General features: G+C 29.9%; 2 protein-coding genes across 4 annotated transcripts in view; one reads left to right on the top strand and one right to left on the bottom strand.

Moving 5' to 3' along the window:
- Nucleotides 1–20,960, top strand: part of Tomosyn (syntaxin-binding protein tomosyn) — a 48,570-nt gene that overhangs the window by 20,451 nt on the left and 7,159 nt on the right. The window contains exons 3-15 of one of the 3 annotated variants that reach the window (XM_075731006.1): nt 12,878–12,975; nt 13,438–13,519; nt 14,414–14,514; nt 14,588–14,722; nt 14,831–14,894; nt 14,988–15,195; nt 15,294–15,630; nt 15,771–15,989; nt 16,133–16,499; nt 16,734–16,987; nt 17,041–17,129; nt 17,221–17,357; nt 19,144–19,936. In XM_075731006.1, the coding sequence (XP_075587121.1) occupies nt 12,878–12,975; nt 13,438–13,519; nt 14,414–14,514; nt 14,588–14,722; nt 14,831–14,894; nt 14,988–15,195; nt 15,294–15,630; nt 15,771–15,989; nt 16,133–16,499; nt 16,734–16,987; nt 17,041–17,129; nt 17,221–17,357; nt 19,144–19,936 (2,884 nt within the window). Of the gene's footprint in view, nt 1–12,877; nt 12,976–13,437; nt 13,520–14,413; nt 14,515–14,587; nt 14,723–14,830; nt 14,895–14,987; nt 15,196–15,293; nt 15,631–15,770; nt 15,990–16,132; nt 16,500–16,733; nt 16,988–17,040; nt 17,130–17,220; nt 17,358–19,143; nt 19,937–20,331; nt 20,852–20,960 lie in introns of all 3 variants that reach the window. The other 2 variants (XM_075731007.1, XM_075731008.1) reach the window with 2 other exon arrangements.
- On the bottom strand, nt 3,160–4,320 carry LOC142597530 (uncharacterized). The gene has a single exon (XM_075731009.1). It carries the CDS (start codon nt 4,318–4,320, stop codon nt 3,160–3,162), a length of 1,161 nt encoding a protein of 386 aa, XP_075587124.1.

Consider the following 20,960-nt stretch of genomic DNA (forward strand, 5'->3'; position numbering starts at 1 on the left):
ACGTCAAATTATATGGAAAAGAAGAAAAAAAAAAAATAATTTTGAACAATCAAAAACAAAACAAAACAAAACAAAAAATTAATAATTTCAAAAAAAAAACAAAAAAAAAAAAAAAAAAAAAAAATAATTATGAAACCCTTCTAGGGCGGCCACGCCTACGGGGTAACCGAATCGTCACATGTTTCTCCACCACCGCAGGTTTCAATCTCTGGATACCAATAACTTCCTGGCCATGTTGAGTTTCAACTTTGAACGCTCTCGTTCCTCGATCAATGACTTTAAACGGCCCGTAGTATGGTCTTTCCAGAGCTCTTGTATTTTCTTTACGTACCCATACATATTCTGCATTAGCCAAATCAGGTGGAAGATACAAATTATCATCATTTGATGGTCTGGTTGCCATTGATCGGATATTTTTCATCTTTTCTTTTAATTTATTTATGAATTCATACTGAGACATTGAATTGATTGAATCATCGTAGTTGTTTACCAGATCAGATGGGACACTTATTTGGCATCCATATATCATTTCGGCAGCTGTAGAATCGAAATCTTCTCTATAAACAGTCCGGAGACCTAATAGAATCAGTGGTAAAGCCAATTCCCAATCATTATTGTTCACAGCCATGATTGATGCTTTCATTGATCGATGAAATCTCTCTATCATACCATTCGCCCTTGGATTGAATGCTACTGTTTGAATGTGATCCGTACCAATAAGATTTACGAATTCTTTGAACAATTGACTTTGGAATTGTAATCCACGATCGGTTGTTATTTGATCGGGTACGCCATAACGTGCTATCCAGTGTGTTAATATACATCGTGCCACCACTGGTGCAGTAATTTCTGGTAACGGTACAGCTTCAGGCCAACGTGAAAATCGATCAATCATTGTTAGAACATAACGATTTTGGTTGGAAGAATTCGGTAGAGGTCCTACAATATCAATATTAACCTGTTGGAATCGTAATTTCGGTATTTCAATTTGTTCGGGCGGCACTCGAGTATGACGTTGGATCTTGCTTGATTGGCAATCGAGACAATTCTTGGCCATCTCGCCTACCTCTTTGTTCATACTAGGCCACCAATATTTACTAGATACCAACCCTCTAGTTCGTCTAATCGACGGATGACATAACCCATGTACCATTTTGAAAACCATTGGACGACATTCAGGTGGACATACCGGTCTTACTCGTCTATCACCAACATGACACCACAATTTTACATCAGAAAATTCCAATGTTTTCAACTGATCGCGATACTCAGTTAAAATTCCATTCATAAACGACGTATTCTTGATTTGAGAATCCGCGATAGTTCGTATTGAAAATGGCTCAACGTTTTCAACTTCAATACGTGATAATGTATCGGCTACAACATTTGACGATCCAGCAATATATTGAAAATCATTCGTAAATTCTAAGATATACATCATCATACGTTGCTGAATTGATGTTCTTTTCTGATTCGTACGAACTGTCAATGCATTTATCAATGGTTTATGGTCAGTTAATACGGAAAACGACCGACCTTCTAGGACATAATCGAAATGGATAATTGATTTATACACAGCGAGCAATTCTTTATCGAATGTGCTGTAATTCCGTTGAGCGTCATTAAGTTTCTTTGAAAAGAATCCGATTGGTTGTTTGGATCCATTACGTAAAACTTGTTCAACTACACCGCCAATAGCTACATCACTTGCATCTGTTACTAATTGTAACTTGGCATTTGGATCGATACAAGCTAATTTTATCTTCTGCTTGAGAACTTCTTTAATTTCGGTGAAGTCTCGTTCTGCATTTGCATTCCACGTAAGATCATTTGAATCACAATTCTTTTCAAGATCATGTAATGATGCCATTAATCTTGCTGCGCCTGGTATGAATCTACGATAAAAATTTACCATACCTAGGAATCGTTTCAATGATTTTTTAGACATCGGCTTCGGAAATGAATCAATTACCGTTAACTTTTCTTCAAGCATACCAATACCATCGGGGGAAATTTCGTGTCCGAGATATTTTAATTTCTCTTTGATGAATACACATTTATTTTGATTGATTGTAATTCCATTGTCGTTCAATTTCTTCAAAACCTCATCGAGATCAGTAATAGCTTTCTCTATATTTTCCGAAGCTATAAGAATATCATCCAAATACACGAACACGTTTTCAAATTCACGAAAAATTGAATCAACAAATCGTTGATACGTGGCTGGCGCATTAATTAACCCGAAGGGCATACGTGTATATTCAAACAACCCCCACGGTGTCGTCATCGCCGTCTTTTTACAATCATCTTCCGCTAACGGAATCTGCCAATATGCTGTTTTCAAATCAATTGACGTGAATACTTTCTTCCCATTCAAATTGGCAGAAAAATCATGTATATGATGGATCGGATAACGATCAGGAACCGTTTTAGCGTTCAACGCTCTATAATCACCACAAATTCTCGTTGTTCCATCCTTTTTCGGTTGTATTACCATTCTACTTGCATAATTGGACGAAGATGGTCTAAGGACACCCATCTTAACCATTTGCATAATCTGCTCTTTAGCGGCAGTAGCTCTAGCTATTGAAACACGTGCTGGTCGTGCGAAAATCGGTTGATTATCCTTTAGGACAATATGATGTTCAACATTATGCTTAACATCTAACGATAAATTCGGTTTACACACATCGGGATACTTTTTCAACAATGATTTTATTCGATTATCTAAATTGTTATTTGAAACCAACGCAATATGATAAATAGCTGTTGTACGTTTTTGACCTTCAACTTCCAATTTTGTAACATTATCAATCAATTTGTTTCGCCTTATATCCGGAATAAGATCATATTTTGACAGAAAATCAGCACCAATAATCGGATAATCTGTATCAGCTACAACAAAATTAAATGAAAATGACCGTCGTAACTTTAAATCGGGTTCGTAAAACGTTTCTCCATAACTGTTAATTTTGGTACCATTCGCCGCCACAAGTTCATAATTGATTGGTTTTGAAATAATGAAATTTGATGATTTAGGCCAAATTGATATCACCGAACCAGTATCTATTAGAATCCAACGTTTAGATTTATGATCAAATACAAATAATCGAAAAACAGGCCCACCTATAGATGAAACAGGACTTGGTTCCATCTGTTCTAGTTTAAATCGTTTGATGACGATGGTACCTGTGTTGATGATGATTGTTGTGCAATTGCACTTGTTCGTTTGAATTTTCTGAATTTACATCGTTGCGGATCATCACATCTATCTGCCTTATCGTAATATCGAAAATGTGAATAACAATATCTGCCACCTGGGTTGTACTTCGGTCGGCGATAACGGGATTTATTTGAATCCGACGAACGAGATGATGATGATTTTCTCGGTCGATTCATTGAATTTACTTGTTTTTTATCATTATGACGTGTCATTAGTTCATCTGCAGATTCCACAATACGACGTATACGTTCATCAGTTAAATCCTCGTAATTAATGTTTTGAAAAATTGTGGGAGCAATGTTATCCGGTAGTAATTTCGACCAAAGAGACATAACCACTCGTTTATCCAAAATACCCTCGGCCCAATTAACCATTTGTCTGTATGCTGCCGAAGGTCGTTGACCAAAATCTAACGACGTCTTAGCCAGAATCTTGTTCATTCTTTCTCCTTCAGTTGGCTTATACGCGGATATCAATGCCGATTTCAATGCTTGCAAATGTCCAGGAACGTATGGCATAGCATGTACATATTGTACGCTAGCTAATTGATCTTTATTCAAAGCCCGAATGATATTGAAATATTTCTGCTTCTCATCAGTAATACTCTGAGCGCCAAAAGCCGCTTCACAAGATAAAAACCATCCATCAGGATCATCAACCCACAATGGTTGTAATTGTACGTTTGAATTTGTTGATTTTGACTGTCGTAAAACATTAGCCATTTCAGTCAAAGCTGATCGTAACTCGTCCGATGATGATGATGTGACACTTTGTTCTTTGCTTTTATTGACTTCTCTTCGCAATTTAAGGACTTCGCGATTCAAATTATCGATTACTTTCATCATTTCATTCATATTTGATATATCACCAATCGAATCTGGATCAGTCTTTGTTATAACGTTTTTCGAACTGCCGCTTGACATCTTTATACTTTTATTTCGATAGTTGAACTTTTTAAATATGATAATCACAAATTTAATTTTCATCCGAACGTTTAAAAAGAAAAAAAAATCAACGTCGGTGGTCACCAATATGTAGCGTATTCGATGACTACATTTATTCAACTGAATATCAAAATGCAACTCATCCCCACTCATCTGCTCGAATCGGGGTTAATCATTAATGACGTTATGACGCCACCACAAAACATTTTTATCATCATCATCATCGTCATCATCATCCATTAGAACTATGGCCATCCAGAACATTCAATGTCAATATTGTGTAATATAACTTGATTCTTTTCAGTTGAATGGTTAGTGGTTGGTATGAAGATGAAACTTTTTAATTTTCGATTAGTGCTTCCGTTGAAAAAGATCACACACACACACGAAGCATTTACTGAGTAAACAAACAAACAAACAAATTCGATTTTTTTTTCATTCAATAATTTTGACAATAAATCATTCATCAATCATTTTGGCCACAGATTAGAATAACTGGTCAAATTAAATTCTATTGAAATTTGATTGCACTGTTTCTTAAATGAATGGAAAAGTGAAATTAAAATTTGTTCAAATAGTCAAATATAAATTGCATCATTTTTTTTCTTCCATTCATTCATTCATTCATTCATCATTTTTAATCGACGATAACGATGGAATTGTATTTCAAATGATGATGAAGCGTAGACAATTTTTTTCTATAGTTTACACATATTTTCAATTTAAAATTTGAAATGAATCTGCTGAATGAATACTATAATTGAATTAATTTGGTTCCATTTTAAAATTATTCAAACAACAAAATTATACATTTTTCGTTTTGGTTATATGTTTGGTTTTCAGTTTTCGTTTTCTATTTTTTTTTTTTTCGTTCATTCATTCATTCATTCATTCATTTATCAAGATTCAAATATATTGCTTTTCATTCAACAATAACGACAACAACAACAACAACAGCAAAAAAAAAAACAAATTTAATTTTCCATTTTCTTATTTAGGCCACATTTTCAATTCATCATATATTCACTAATTCATTGCGTTTTGCTTTTTTTGTGATTGTGATTTGTAATTTTTTTTTCTCTTTACAAGAAACAAAACAAAACAAAAAAAAAATCATATTTCAAATGCAAAAAAAAAATCAAGGCCGTAATGGCAACCAAAATGCCAAAAAAAAAACTGAAAACAGAAAAAATTGATGCTATGATTATAATGGAAAAAGAATGGATGATGATGGTTGGCCTGAAAGAAGCGCACATATATGAAATGAAAAATTTTGATTATCTCAATTTATTTGCCATTCTTTCCGATCCATCTCATCACCATCAGATTCTGTGTCTGTATGTGTGTGTGTATAGCGGTTTTTTTTCTTGGTATCCCTGCAGCGATGGCAGTTTTTATTTATTGGTCTTAAACCCAAAAATATATAGTTTTTGAAACTTCATTTGTCCTAAACATTCAATCATAGAATGGAAAAAAATCTACAGAAAAAAGTTAATGTTTTTTTTCTTTTTATTTTTATTTTCATTTTTTTTTTTGAATCCCAAGAAAAGGAGGTTGACATTTTTGTTGTTGTTTGCCGAGAAACAAACAAGTAAATACATACACAGAGAGAGTGAGTAAAAGAAAAAAAAATTGAAATATTTAAGAAACAAGACAACAAAAAATAAAATATCATGGCCATGTTGTTGTTGTTGTTGTTGTTTGTTGTTGCTGTTGTTGTTGTTGTTGTTGTTGTTGTTGTTGTTGTTGTTGTGTTGTTGTTGTTGTTGTTGTTGTTGGCTATAATAACTATTAATCACAATTTATGATTAAACTTTTGGTCATAGTAGCTGTAGCTGTGTGATTTAGCAGCCAGCCAGCCAGTCAGCCAGCTCACTGTCACGAAGATGTAAAATCTACAATGTAATGATTTATATTTTTTTCGGCATTTTTTGGTTTGTCCAGTCAAAAAAAAAAAATGACTTTGACTAAACTTTTTCTCTTTTAAAAAACCAACTTTATTATTATATCGGTTTTACTAACCATGATGATGATGATGATGGAATATAAACAACAACAACAAAAGTTTTTTATTTTTTGCTGTCTGTTTTGTATTTTGTTTTCATTGAATGTATAGATTTACATACGGTAGATAAATAGATTATGACAACAGATAAAAAATGAATGATTTTTTTTTTGATATAGATGATTTTGTCATCATTGTTTTAATTTCTGTGTATGTGTAAATGTGTGATTACGTAAAAAAAAAATTTCTAGCAAACATGATTCCATCATCACATTTTTTTTTCTTTGTTTGGATCAGATTTTGGAATCGAAATTTATATATTATAATGAAATTCCTTTTCATCATCTATTTGTGTGTGTGTGTGTGTGTGTGTGTGTGCATGTAAAACAATATAACCAATGTCGATGAAAAGAGATATTGGTTATCTGTCAATCAAATTATAATAATATGATTTATTCAATAAACAACGATAACTGATAATTGTTGATATGAATTTGGAATTTCTCATCATAATGAATATACAATACAAATGCAATAAATCAATATTGATTCAATCTGGTGATAAATCTAAACGAAAACGAAATTTCTTACCATCATTGTATACAGTTGTTCAGTTTCATTAATTCATGATTAAAATTCTTGTTATTTGTACACTGTGTGTATGTGTGTGTGTGTATCTAATAGATTAAATACATGATGATGATTATGATAAAATTCTGTGGTAGAAAAAAAAATTCATTTAACAAAAACTTTATTATTTCTGATTATCTAAGTCAATAAATCAATTTGTATACACTTACACACATGCATCTAATCAATCAAATTAAATCCAATTTCATTCTCTGTAATTTAATCTTCAATTTTATTATTATTCAAGAGTAATATGATAAGATGATTTAGTAGTATTAGTAGTAGTGGTGGTGGTAGTAATTTGATTATTGAATAAAATTGAATCATTGCTATACAACATACAATTCTGACCTTTGAATGGATGTTTTTTTTCTTGTAATTTGTTTTTCTATTTTTTTCACTATTAATTTTCATGTTTAGTCTTGAATGATCGATTATAACTCTTTTTTTCATACATTCACATTGGATGCAAAAAAAAATTGCAAATCGATTTTTTTTTTAGATAGAATTTCTGTGTGTTTGTACGTGTGTGTATTCACTATTTATCAAAAACTAAACTAAACTAAATGAATGAATGAATGAAAAAAATTGAAAAACATCAACCACGATGCATGATGATGATGAACAATTTTTTTATTTTATTTTTTTCATTCTCATAATTTCTTTTGTCATTTTTTTTGTTCGTATTCCTTTTCTTTTTTTTCTTGGTTCTTCATTCTGAATGATTCTATTTTTCAATTCATTTATGCAATTTTTGTTTTGTTTTGTTTTGTTCTATTCTGTTTTTTCGCTATTAATATATCGATGAGAAATGAAAATAAAAAGAAATACTGTTTGGGGGGAGGATATCCAAATGCATGCATGTATGAATGTATTTAGTTTGATGCAAACAGAAAAGCGTACAAAATGAAAATGAAAATGAAAATGAAAAATCTACATTTTCAAACTCGTTTCTTTCATTTTTTTTTCTTCGTCATTCCATTCGTTCTTTTTTTTCATACATTCTCATTCTCAAAATCACATGATTATTTCCATACATGCCAATAAAAAAAAGTGAAGAATAAAATGAAAAATTCTGTTATTAAATAAAAATGAAATGAATGCAATAACAATTGATGATGATGATGATGATAAAAAAAAATCAAAATAATAGAAAATAATAATAATAATGGATCATAGAATCATATATGAATTCTATAATTCTATATATGCGAATTTTATTCATGTTTTTTTTCATCGATCAATTTCGTTATTGATATTTTGTTTGGACCATCCCCTCCCCCCACTCTTCCCATCAAAAATTCATCCTGTTTTTTTACTCTTTTTGTTTGGTATTCACTTTACCATTTCATGGATCATGGATTCATATTTCATCATCATCGTTATCGTCGAATGAAAATGTGATGTGGATGACATTTTTTTTTTGGCTCCCCATTCCTTCTCGTCATCATATACAAAAAAAACACCAATGTTCGAATAAACGAATATCAATTTAATTGATTTGGTTTTTTTTCTGTTTGTTTGTTTGTTGGTGTGACTGTGAGAAAAAAAAACAACACAACACAACACAATACGATTTATATACTAAGGAATTTTATTTATTTTTTTGCTGTCATCATTGCTAAAAACGCAAAGAATCAAAGAAACAATATACAAACTTTAAAATGTGGAAAAAAATTCTCTTTTTTTGACTTATGATACTCACACACGCAGACAATTATTGTTGTCATCATATGTATTCCAGGATTGTGTGTAACTGTGCCGAAAACACGAAACAATCATTTCCAAATTGAATGAAATAATACCAATGCCATCCAATTGTAATGTTTTCTCAGTGGATAATGCTATTGGTTGAAATTTTTCACTTTTCAGAATAAAAATCTAGAATACAAAGAATAAAATGACGAGTAGGGAAAAAAAATTTTATATAACCGATCTTGCTAATGATTGAATCAGAATTTGGATAGAAATGAATGAATGAATTTTCTTATTCTTATTCTTGCTTCATTTTTTTGTGTGTGTGTTTGTAGTTTATGCGGTCAAGCGATTATTGTTCGATCATTAGCTTCTCAGCTGGATTTTTTTTTTCGTTTGGTTCATTTCTGCTGAGACTATCATTATTATTATTATTATTACAACATATAATATTGTTTGCCATCATCTTGTCCATCATCATCATTTTATACATATTTGAGAAGCTTGTATCGTACAAATTTCAACTTTTTTTCCGCTTGTATATATGCTTGTTTAGAATCCCGACTGTGTGTGTGTGTGTGTGGTCACATGAATCTTGTTATTTTATTTTGTTGTTTTGATATGTTTTTCTTTATGATATGATCCATGTCAGTAGATGTGGTCAGGCCATAGAAATTGTTTGTTTTTTTTGGAAAAAAAATCTTGATAAAAATATTGTCACACTACTACCATAATATAAAATTACCATACATCATTGCTTTGGTGGGCGAAGAATTTAAAAAAAAATTCAATAGAATAAAAGGTTTTGAATCAATAATGGCCACATCATTCTTGATCACGATTGAATGATTATTCACAAAAAGATTTTTTTTGTGTGTTTACTTTGTTGAATGTATGTTTTTTTTTCTCTTACAACCAACTGGAACCAAAAAAAAAAAATATCAATTAGCAAAGCTTGAAAAGATTTTCTATGATTCCAGGACTAATTTTTTCGTTGCCACATTCATTATTTTGTTTGATATACATATACAAAATCATGTTTCACATGAAAAATCAATTCACCTGATTTTTTATAGATTGAAGTTTGGTTTTTTTTGTTACTCTCATTTTTTCATTGAGATCATAAACTTTTGCCTATTGGGCATCATCATCATCATCATCATCATCAAACAAAAAATGAAAAGAAAATAGAAAAAAATCATCATCTATCGCTTGAACCAAAAGAAAAAACTGTAATGACATTTTTTTTTCTTGCTTCAAGGTTTTTATTATCCACATAATTTAATGAATAATAATTTTCTTTCACTCCCAATTAATCATCAATTCGTTCATTTTAATTATAAACACCCAAATAACATAATGACGAAATAATAATCATAATAATAATGTCAATGGTTTTTCTCCCCATTAGACCATGACTGAATATGAATATGATAAAATTTCAATTCAATATTTTGTCTATATATAATGAGTGTATGGGTGTTTTTTGGTTAACAAAAAAAAAATCATCTTCATTTACCACCAAAAAAATAGATCTGATACTTGACATGAATTTTGAATAAATCGAAATATATGAATTCCATTTTAATATGATTTGGTTGTCGTTTTGTAGAAACATTTTTTTTTCATTGATATTGGATATTTATATATAAATCTATTAATTTCAATATTGTAACCATTAAAAATTTACTTTTGGTTCGGAAAAGATTGGAAAAAATCGAAAAAATAAACCGAAAAAAATTATTACAAATGGCCAAATGTTTGATATTCATGTATCGTTGTTGTTATATGAATATTTTCCGGTCAAATGTAATTTCTTTTCCCTTCACTCACACACACACACACACACGCAAATACAATTTACCTTTGAGAATTTCGAAATGTCAATTGGATTTTTTTCATTCATTCATTCATTGACATTTACGAATGAAACAAAAAATTATGTGATTTTTTTTCCACTACATTAAAAAAAATTGTTGATACTTAAATAGTCATGTTTTCTCTCATTTCACCAGAAAAAAAAGACAGAAATGAAATGAAAAGTCAAAATAAAATCAAAAAAAAAAAAAAATTTTTCTACTTGTTCGTGTGTTATTTATGAACGAGAAAATGAGGCCTGACATTTTTTTTTATTCTGACATTCTTTCACACATCAGGTATGAATTTCACTCACTGAAATGAATGGATGGACTTTATTATTGGTTCAAAAAAAAAACAAAATGCTGAAAATCCTTGTACACCATTTGTATGATGATATTTTTTTCCTGGTTGATGTTTTTTTTTTTTTTTTTTTTTTGTAAATTGTTTTTTTATTTCTCTCTCGCACCCATAATAACAACACTATAGTGACACTTTTTTTGGTAAGAATTTTTTTTTTAAGACAAAAAAATATGAATTTTTTTTCCAAATTCCTTTCCATTGCCCATCATCATCATCGTCATCATCATTGTAGTTAACGGATGCGGAAAAATAGCAGTTAGTTATGTTTTTTTTCTGTTTGTTTGTTTTATTTTATTTTCTGGTTTTATCTCCTTTTTTTCAAATAATGTGTGTATGTAAAATTGAATGTAACAAACCAGGTTAAAATAGAAAATATTCAACAACAACATTGATGAAATGATGCGATGAAATTTTGTTTTTTTCTGTTTTTTTTTGGTTGTTTTTATATAGATAAATGTTGTTTTTTTTCTGTATACGTAAAATGATGTTGTTTGAACATTTTCTGGTTGAATGCTCATAATCATCATCATCATGGTCGTTATGGAGAAGAAGAAAAAAATTCTGTTAACGAGAATATTAAGTAATGGTAAAGAGAGAGAGAGAGAGAGAGAGCACTGGTTAAGCATTCAAGTCTTTTTACCCATGGCCATAGCAAAAAACCGAAAAAAAATGTACAGGTGTCTCTGTTTTTTTTCGTTGGATGAAGAATAAAAAAATTTTTTCTTCGACCGGGCCCAATAAATATACAGGAAACTGTGCATGAGAAGAAACCAGAAGTTGTGATGATGGCAAAATAAAAAAAAAAAAACTTTATGCTGAAAAAGTTGCATGAATTTTCTGTTGATTTCAGATATACGTTATTTTTTTTTATTTTACATTTACAGCAAGAATAACGAATAATAATAATAAACGGTGCTAAACGCACACACACACACACACAAAAACACACGATATTTGCATACAAAATTAATTTTTTTTTCTTGTCCAAACTTGAAAATAAACAAGAAGCAGAAAAAAAATGAAATAAAAAAATCAAATACATCCTTTGTATTCTATAACTGGAACCAGACTCACACACACACACACACTTACATTGCACATAAAATTGCCAGTGTTGAAACACACGGATTATGATGATGATGGTGATGAATTCATTTTCTCACTTATTTTTTTGGTCATTTTTTTCTACATAATATTCATATATATATACAAAGCATCAGTTACTCGATTTATGAAATTATCATTATTTGTACACTTTCTTATGGTGACAAATCATCATTATTCTGTATGTAAAACAAACAAGTTTGTAAGAAATGGGATTAATTTTTATAATGAAAAAAAAATGAAGAAGAAATTATAGAGAATTCAATGAAAGGCAAAAAAATCCTTGTGTGTGTGTGTTACTATGGCGAATTTGTTAATTCATGCTTGTTCACTGTAATTTAATGAAATTGAAAAGGGTTAGCATTTTCTTACGAAATTAAATGAAAACTTAGATTAGATGAAAAAAAAAGAAAACATTCAAAGAACAAGTTGGATTTTTTTTTCCTTTTTTATTTGGAAAATGCCAAGAAATACTATAACCGACCGAATACAAGAATATATATTTTATATATATCTAGACTGAAAAAAGAGTAAAGAAAAAAAAATTTTTTCATCCATACAATTTCATTCATTAATGGTTCGTGATGATCACCATGATCACATATTTATGTTCAACAGAATTTTATTTCTTTTTTTTCTTCCATCATGATTATAATGATGATGATGAATAGTAGAATTTTCATTGTCTAGACTGGCATAAACAAACACCCACACACACACACCCATACACACGCAAGCACCCTTCTTTATCGTCATCATAATAACAGAATTATCATTAAAATGAAATTCAAATCGGAATAATCACCATGCTTTACACATCTAATTCTTATTCTATTGTTCACTAAATATTTGATATTTCTAAAATTTCGAAAAGAAATCGATTACATATTCACCATTTATCAATCGTTTTATTGAAAACTTTTTTTGTTTCGTTTATTTGTTCAAACAAGAAATCTGATATACATTACACACATATTCTATAAATAAATTCACCTACTAATCTTGTATCATCATTCTTTATTCTTCTTGTTCTTTTTTTTCCTAAATAATTTGTAGATTGTTCAACATGGTTTCCCATATCAGCCTACATCGATTGCATTCGATCCAATACAACGGTTAATTGCAATTGGATCGAAAAATGGTTCACTACGAATGTAAGTCAAAATGAAACAAACAAGAACAACAACAAAAAAAAATTTCATAGGAATGAGAAAACACACTAGTTTGATGAAAACTTTTCTTTCCAATTTGTTCAACCAAAAAAAAAAACCGAAACAAAATCTCATCTATCTATCTAATAATGTATTACCTAGAACAAAACAAAAATGATGATGATGATGAATCCAGATAAGTTCACAATGACACCACTATCACAGTATTCATCATGATTATTGATGATTCAAATTCAGTGTTTGAACTAAAAATAAAAATAAAAATAAAAAAAAAGAAAAGAAATTCCGGTTTAAAGTTTCAATAATTTATTTATCGTATTTTTCATTTTTCTCATTTTCATTTCTTATAAACACAATGATTGACATCCATCGTCCTCGTTTTTGGTGTGAATCTTATCAAATTCCAATCAAAATGAATAACAACAACAACAACAACAACAAAAGTCTGGGACGTCCAGGAGTCGACATCAGTCTTCGTCATGTAACCGAATTTGCTGTATTGCAAATCATTTTCATTATTAATGAGGTAAATTTATAATGTATAACATTTAAATTGTAAAAAAAATACTAAAATAGTGAACATGAGAGGATTCTTTTCTATAAATAGTGGTAAATCCAACAAAACGAAAAAAAATGATTGAAAGATCCATTTGGAATAATAATGATAACATGATTCCCACACACACACACACACGCACACAAACACTGGTGCGTTTTTGGGGATAAACTGAAATCCATCATGGCCAAAGATTTCGTGATTAAGAATAGAAAAAGAATAACCTCAAAAAATTGTGCATTCGTGTGTGTGTGTGTGTGTGGCCCTTGTATGAAAATATTCATATTAGTTTTTTTTTATTTGATTAGCTTTGACAAACAAAAAACAACGGCTAAGTAGTCAAAACGAATTTTCTCTTGCACAGGAAAAAAAATTTAACGAGAAAAATTAATGAATTAAACCAACAGAATAGAGAGAGAGAGAGAGAGCGAGAGAGATGATGTGCATTCCAAATATGACACACGCGATGGCCATGATATGATATCCATATAATAATGTCAGAGAATCGGTTTAATTTTTTATTATAATCATTTAACAACAACAACAAGTATAACCAATTATATTATCAGGTCAAGAATTTTTTTTTGTTTTGTTTTTGTTTTTTCATCATCATGATTCATGAAACAATGATGTTCATCTTTTCGATTCTGGAATGTTTATAAATATAAACGCTAATAATAATGATGATCGATCCATTCACATAGTACATTCGATAAAGACGCACACACACACAGATTGTTATTTTTTTTTGTCGCCTTTTTGATTGTTGATTTTAATTAACAGTGAAATTTTTTTCTCTCTTTCTCTTTTCTACATTCGTTTATAATTAATGATGATGATGATGATGATATCTATGAAATTTAGGGCCAATTAATAACCGTTTGTGCCGATGATAGTATTCATCTTTGGAATCTTCGAAATAAATCACCAGAAATTGTCCATTCACTCAAGTTTCAAAAAGAAAGGTATTATTATTATTGATATTTTGGTATTGATTTGCAAAAATTTTTCAATAATCTTTCATTTGTATATCATTAGGATTTCTTATTGCCATCTAGCATTTCAAAGTAAATGGATGTATATTGGTACAGAAAGAGGCAATGTTTATGTTGTCAATATCGACACATTTGCCATGTCTGGTTATGTTATAAATTGGAATAAAGCAATCGAAATGTTTGTTATAATAATTGCATATATATTCTTAAAAGACTGATTGATTGATTTATTGATCTTTTCACTTTTTGTTTGTTTGTTTGTTTGTTTGTCTGCATAATGATAAAGATCTCGTAAAACACATCCTGGTTCAATCATTCATCTAAGCGATTGTCCAATTGATTCAAATAAGGTAAGCACGATTATCATCATAACAAAAACAGCAAAAAATGATTGATTGATAAATAATTTATTGAATATTTGATCATCATTATCATACAAATAGCTATTAATTGGATATGAATCCGGTAGTATTGTTTTATGGGATTTACGTAATAAAAGTGCCGATTTTCGTCATAATTATCCGGAAGGAATACTATCCATTTCATGGCATAGTGAAGGTAGACAATTTATTTGTAGCCATGCTGATGGTAGTCTTAGTACATGGAACCTTAAAGCCGGTTCTAGGCCTCAATCATCAATCTTTCCACATGGTTTGTGCAAAAAAAAAAAAAAAAAAATTTCTCATTTCTAATATTCAATTATTCATTAACATTTGCTTTTTTTTATTAATGGCAAAAAAAAAAATCAGCCAAATCAGGTGATCCAAAATCCGAACTATGTTCGAAAATACCAAAAGTTGAATGGCGTACATCACGTACTGGTGATGCTTATATTATGTTTTCCGGTGGTCTTATTGTTGGCAATGGTGGTGGTGGTGGTGGTGTTGGTGGTAGTGATAGTGCCAATACTAAACAAGTATTGACTGTAATTCATGGCAAATCAACAACAGTTTTGGAAATGGAACATGATATCATTGATTTTATAACCTTGTGTGAATCGCCTTATGAAGCTGATTTTAATGATCCATATGCCATAGTTGTTTTACTTAGCAATGATCTAGTGGTAGTTAATCTTCAACAACCTGGGTTAGTTTCCAAATTGTTTTTTTTCTCTTTCTTCTTCTTTTTTTTTGTCCAACAACGTTACTATGACAATAATTTTTTTTTCAATTATTCTATTCAATTGTTTTCATGTCTATATATATACAAAAAAAAATCAACGACAGTTATCCTTGTTTTACGAATCCATATCCAATGGATTTACATGAATCACCGGTGACCTATTGTTATTATTTGGCAAATTGTCCACCTGATCTTATACATGCATTTTATACGGTTGGACAAAAATCAAACAAACGTAGTGGTATGTTGGAACGTGATTGGCCCATAAATGGTGGTGAATGGGGAAGTTCAACAGTAAGCTATCCAGAGATTATAATCACTGGGTAAGTTATTGCCTTTTTTTCATTTATCTAGAATAATAATCTAGTATAAATGATCAAAGATTATCATCATCATTTGATTTAAAATATGAACATTTTCTTTCACTATTCAATATCTAATACTATCTATCTTTACATATTTATAGTCATGCTGATGGTTCATTAAAATTCTGGGATGCATCGGCAGTAAATTTGCAAATATTATATAAACTAAAAACAGCCAAATTATTTGAAAAGCCAAGACTCATAAATAGCAGCCAAAGTTCTAATAATAATAATAATAATCAAAATAATAACAATAGCAACAATAATAATGTTGGTTCCAACAATAATAACAACAGCAACAACAACAACAATACGACAAATAATAACGGAACGTCCGAAATGGAAGATTTATTTGCCATTGAATTTCTAACATTTTCTGCTGAAAATCGTGTACTATGTGTTGCAGGAGCTTCGTCACAAGTGATTGTATTCCGTTTCAGCAAACAAGAAGCTCAATCTGAAATAACAGTTAAGTTGGTTAACATGCACACACACACACACACACACACATTCGCACAATCACAGAAAGAAAGGAAATTCCACCAATACAATTGCTTAATTCAATCAACTTGATTGTTTTTGTTGTTGTTATTTCGAAGATAACTTGGAACTTTTTTTTCGCTTCTCTAATTTCTTTTTTTTTCTTTTTTTTTTATTTCATTCTAATCAATGAATAAATGATTGGAATCAAATTCAATCTAGGTTATTGAAGTGCCAATGAATTATGATGAAATTGATCCACAATCGGATAGCGAAATTTTATCTGGTGCCTCGGCATTATTACATAAAGCCGATACACATGATCCTATGGCTTATTATCCATTAAAAGCTCGCACAGGTCATCATAAACGATTATCCGGTTTTCAGGCCGAAGTCATTTGTCTTAGTCCTTGGATTGATCGTAAAACACCGCCATATCGAATAACATCAATGAGTTATAATATGCACGCTAGTCTGTATGTATAATCATGATTGAATGAAATTATTCAATTATACATTTTTATTGCAGTTTTGCATATGGTACCGAAAATAGTTTAGTCATCATTGATCTTGTTCAAAAAAGTATCGTGTTAAATGTTTCCACTGCATCACTTTATGGTATATATATGATATTGATTTTAATTATTGTCTAATGAGATAATAATTAATTAACTAATCATTGTTGTTGTTACCAATAATTAAAAAAAAGGTACAAGTGATCCGTATCAAAGAACAAGAACAAAACGCTGTACATCTGCAGGACCACATTCAAAAGAATCAAGTGATCATAATAATGAACATCGTAATGATGTTGATCGTTGTCGTTCACCAATCACCAATGAAAATGTGAGTAATTCTTTGAACAAAAACATTTCTAGATTTACAAATGATGGATAAACAAAAAAAAAAATATTTTGCTTGCTTGATTTAATACTTGATCATTTGGAATCAAAAAAAAATGATGATGATGATGAAAATAATTATATTGACATTTATTATCATCATTAATTGATTGATGAAACAAAATTCTTAATTCTGAATATATATATCTCTTGTTAGGCATGTGCTTAACAAGAAAACTCTTTGAAAACAAAATGTAATACTTGATTCTATTCTATTCTTTTATGTCTTGTCAAAAAAAAAAGAATAAGAATAAGAATCATCATCAGCTACACGCACACACATACATACATACATAATGCATAATACAATGAAAAATATTAGAATCAAGTGAATGTGAATGAATGAACTCAATTGTATGTCCATGTATTGCTAAGATTATCATCATCATCATTATCATTGTATTCTACATTATTATTATTATTATTAATGGCTACTTGCAGCAAGTAGTTGTCAAATAATCTTAATGCAACAAAATTAGTACAACAACAATAGAATAGAACAATGATGATGATGATGATGATGATGTTTCAAAAAATATGAAACATAAATTGCGCCGAATCATTTTTTTTCCTTTCTGGATAGAATTGTTGTTGTTGTTGTTGTTACCATTATTATTATTATCATCATCATCATCATCATTGCTATTGATCGTATCGTTTTTTTTCTCTCTATTCTCTAACATTAATAGCCTAGTTTTCATTTTATTTCTATTGATGTTTTTCTTTTTCTATTCTGTCTTGAACACATGATGTTTTGATGACATTGATGTGGTTGCACATACATTTCTATATATATATTTATATATATGTGTGTGTATAAATTATATATTCCATTGTCCATTTTCACCATTCGACCAATCCATTATACAGAGAATAAGAATAGGAAGAGAAAAAAAACACGATATGCTTAACAGTTTCATTCATTCATTTATTCTTCAAGTTAACCATAGTAGATAACAAGACGGATGGTTACATAGATAAATTTAGCAAAAAAAGAAAAATAAAAAACAAATAAATGTTACTTAAATACGGGAAACAAAGAAAAAAAAATATCGTCACTAGAATTGTCAAGAAAGAAAAATGAACCTAGAAATGTATGTACGAAAAACACTAAATACTAAATATAGCAAAAAAAAAGAACAAGAATTGAATTTCTTGAAAGTCTTTCTTGACAATGTTTTTTTTTTTTTTTTTTTTTTTTGATGATAATGATGATTGGTGTTTGAATGAAGCCAAAACAAAAAAAATATAAATTTTATTACAGTAGAAGGAGTATGATTCTTCTGTGTGTGGGCGTTTTTGGTGAAACTTATAAATGCCATGTTTTGGCCAGAAAAAAAACGAATTTCTACAATTCATTTTATCATCAATATTATTCCATCATCATCATCATCATATATACATGTATTACAGTTATACACATTTACGTCTCTATACATGCAATATTTTTTTTTTTTGCATATTATTTGAATAATCAAAATGTATCAATTTCACATTTATATTTTGCCATCATATTTTTTTTTCTCTTACCCCGTTTATGTTGATTTTTTCCCCTATTTTTTTCGCAATTCAAATTTTGAAATTTATCATCGCATCACACATCACATTAATATTCTATATATTTCAATGATTTTTTATGGATGAAAATTGAAAAAATAAATGCTGAATATAAATTCAACCATTGTTTGTCAACCATAACAACGACGACAACAACGACAACAATATAACAGGACCCAAATAATGGTGAATCCATTGATTCAACAACAATTCTTGATAATAATAATAGTTATAAAGATCGTTATTGTGATGAAGAAATTGAAAATATAATTAAAGAGCTGTCTAGTCCAGAATCACGATTATCGTCTTCAGAAGATTCTAATTCTGAATCAAAATCATCATTACTTAAACAATCATTATCATTGGATACGAAATCTTTTACATGTTCATCGAAATCATCAATAGCCGATAATGATAATCTCAATGATGATGTTAATGATGATGATGATGGAATAATCCAAAATGAATTATCAAAAGAAAAAATGAAAACATCATTGGAACAATCACCAAAGATGATTAGGAAAGAAGATGATCAATTGAATGAACAATTTAAATCATCATTGGAAATGCCAAAAGCACCACCACGACGTAAACATAATAATCGAAACAAAAATATAATGGATTCTAAAAATGTTGAACAGATTAAAAATGAATCGGATTTTGATTCGAAAAACATTGATAAAAATGATGAAGATATTGATGGTGATAAACTGTCATTACATTCATCACAAAAAGAATTTTTACCTCAATCATCATCATCATCATCATCAATGTTGGTACATTCAATTTCATTAATTGAACCATCATTGTCATCATCATCATCATTTAGTGATTGTAATAATCGTACAAGACATTATGCCGGATGGGATACATTTAAAAAATATCGTAAACATAAAATTTTCGATCTCCGTAATGATGCTCATGAAACAATTCATCATGGTAGTGGAAGTTTTATCTCGTTAATCAGTGAGTCCCAACCATTTTGTTTTGTTTTGTTTTATTTTTGTTCATATTTTTTCCCACCATTATTCTGTCTAATTCTATGACTTTCAAGTCTCCATTCTATAACATAACATATATATCTTTATAACGAATCTTTACTGCTTATTAACTTTGAATTGATAATGTGAATTTTTTTTTCGTCATTGAATTTCTGTGTAACCAAGCAAGCAAATTTTATTGATATCTATCAATAATTTACAATTTTTTTGCGAAAATTTGTCTCTAATTACATTACATTATTACTTTGCTTATTTCTTTCTTTTTTCTCTTTTCCTCTTTCTCTCTCTCTTTCTTTCTATCTATTTTTTTCTGATTTTTTCTTTTGAAATCATTCCATGAAATCTTTTTTTTGTTCAAAGGATGTTTGTATGAGTCCAACGACAATAGGCGGCAATCGTAATTCAGGTTTTCATCATCATAGTTCATTATCATCATCTACGAATTTTGATGGTTCATTGGGTGCTACAGGAAGTGGTGGAAGTGGTGGATGTTCGCCGTCATCATTAGGTACGGCAACATCGACAATACTTTCATCAACATCACCATCGGCAACAGCGTCATCGTCCGCAGCTGCTGCTGCTGCAACGTCAGCCACATCAACATCATCATCGAATATATCACGTTCAAAAGCGATTCCACAATCCATAGTGAATACCGAGCTGAAACGTTCACGTTCTCAAGGTACTCGAAACAAGTTACAAATGATGCATACCATACATCAGAGTATGATGATTATGCCAGCATCAATTGCTACTGACCATCGTGGTGATCACCATCATCATACTGATGCGTCCGACAGGCTCATCAATTCGAGTAGTATAAATCATATCGGGCTTCACCATCACCATCATTTACATCATGGCGTCCAATTAGGATCAGGTGGATAGTAGTTGTTGTTGTTGTTGTTGTTGTTGTTGTACTTGTTGTTGTTGTCGATGTTGTTGTTGTTGTCGTTCTTTGTTGTCGCTCATTGATTGTTTTTTGTTTC

The sequence above is a fragment of the Dermatophagoides farinae genome, chromosome 5 (assembly GCF_024713945.1).
Source record: "Dermatophagoides farinae isolate YC_2012a chromosome 5, ASM2471394v1, whole genome shotgun sequence".
In the NCBI taxonomy this organism is placed as follows: Eukaryota; Metazoa; Arthropoda; class Arachnida; order Sarcoptiformes; family Pyroglyphidae; genus Dermatophagoides; species Dermatophagoides farinae.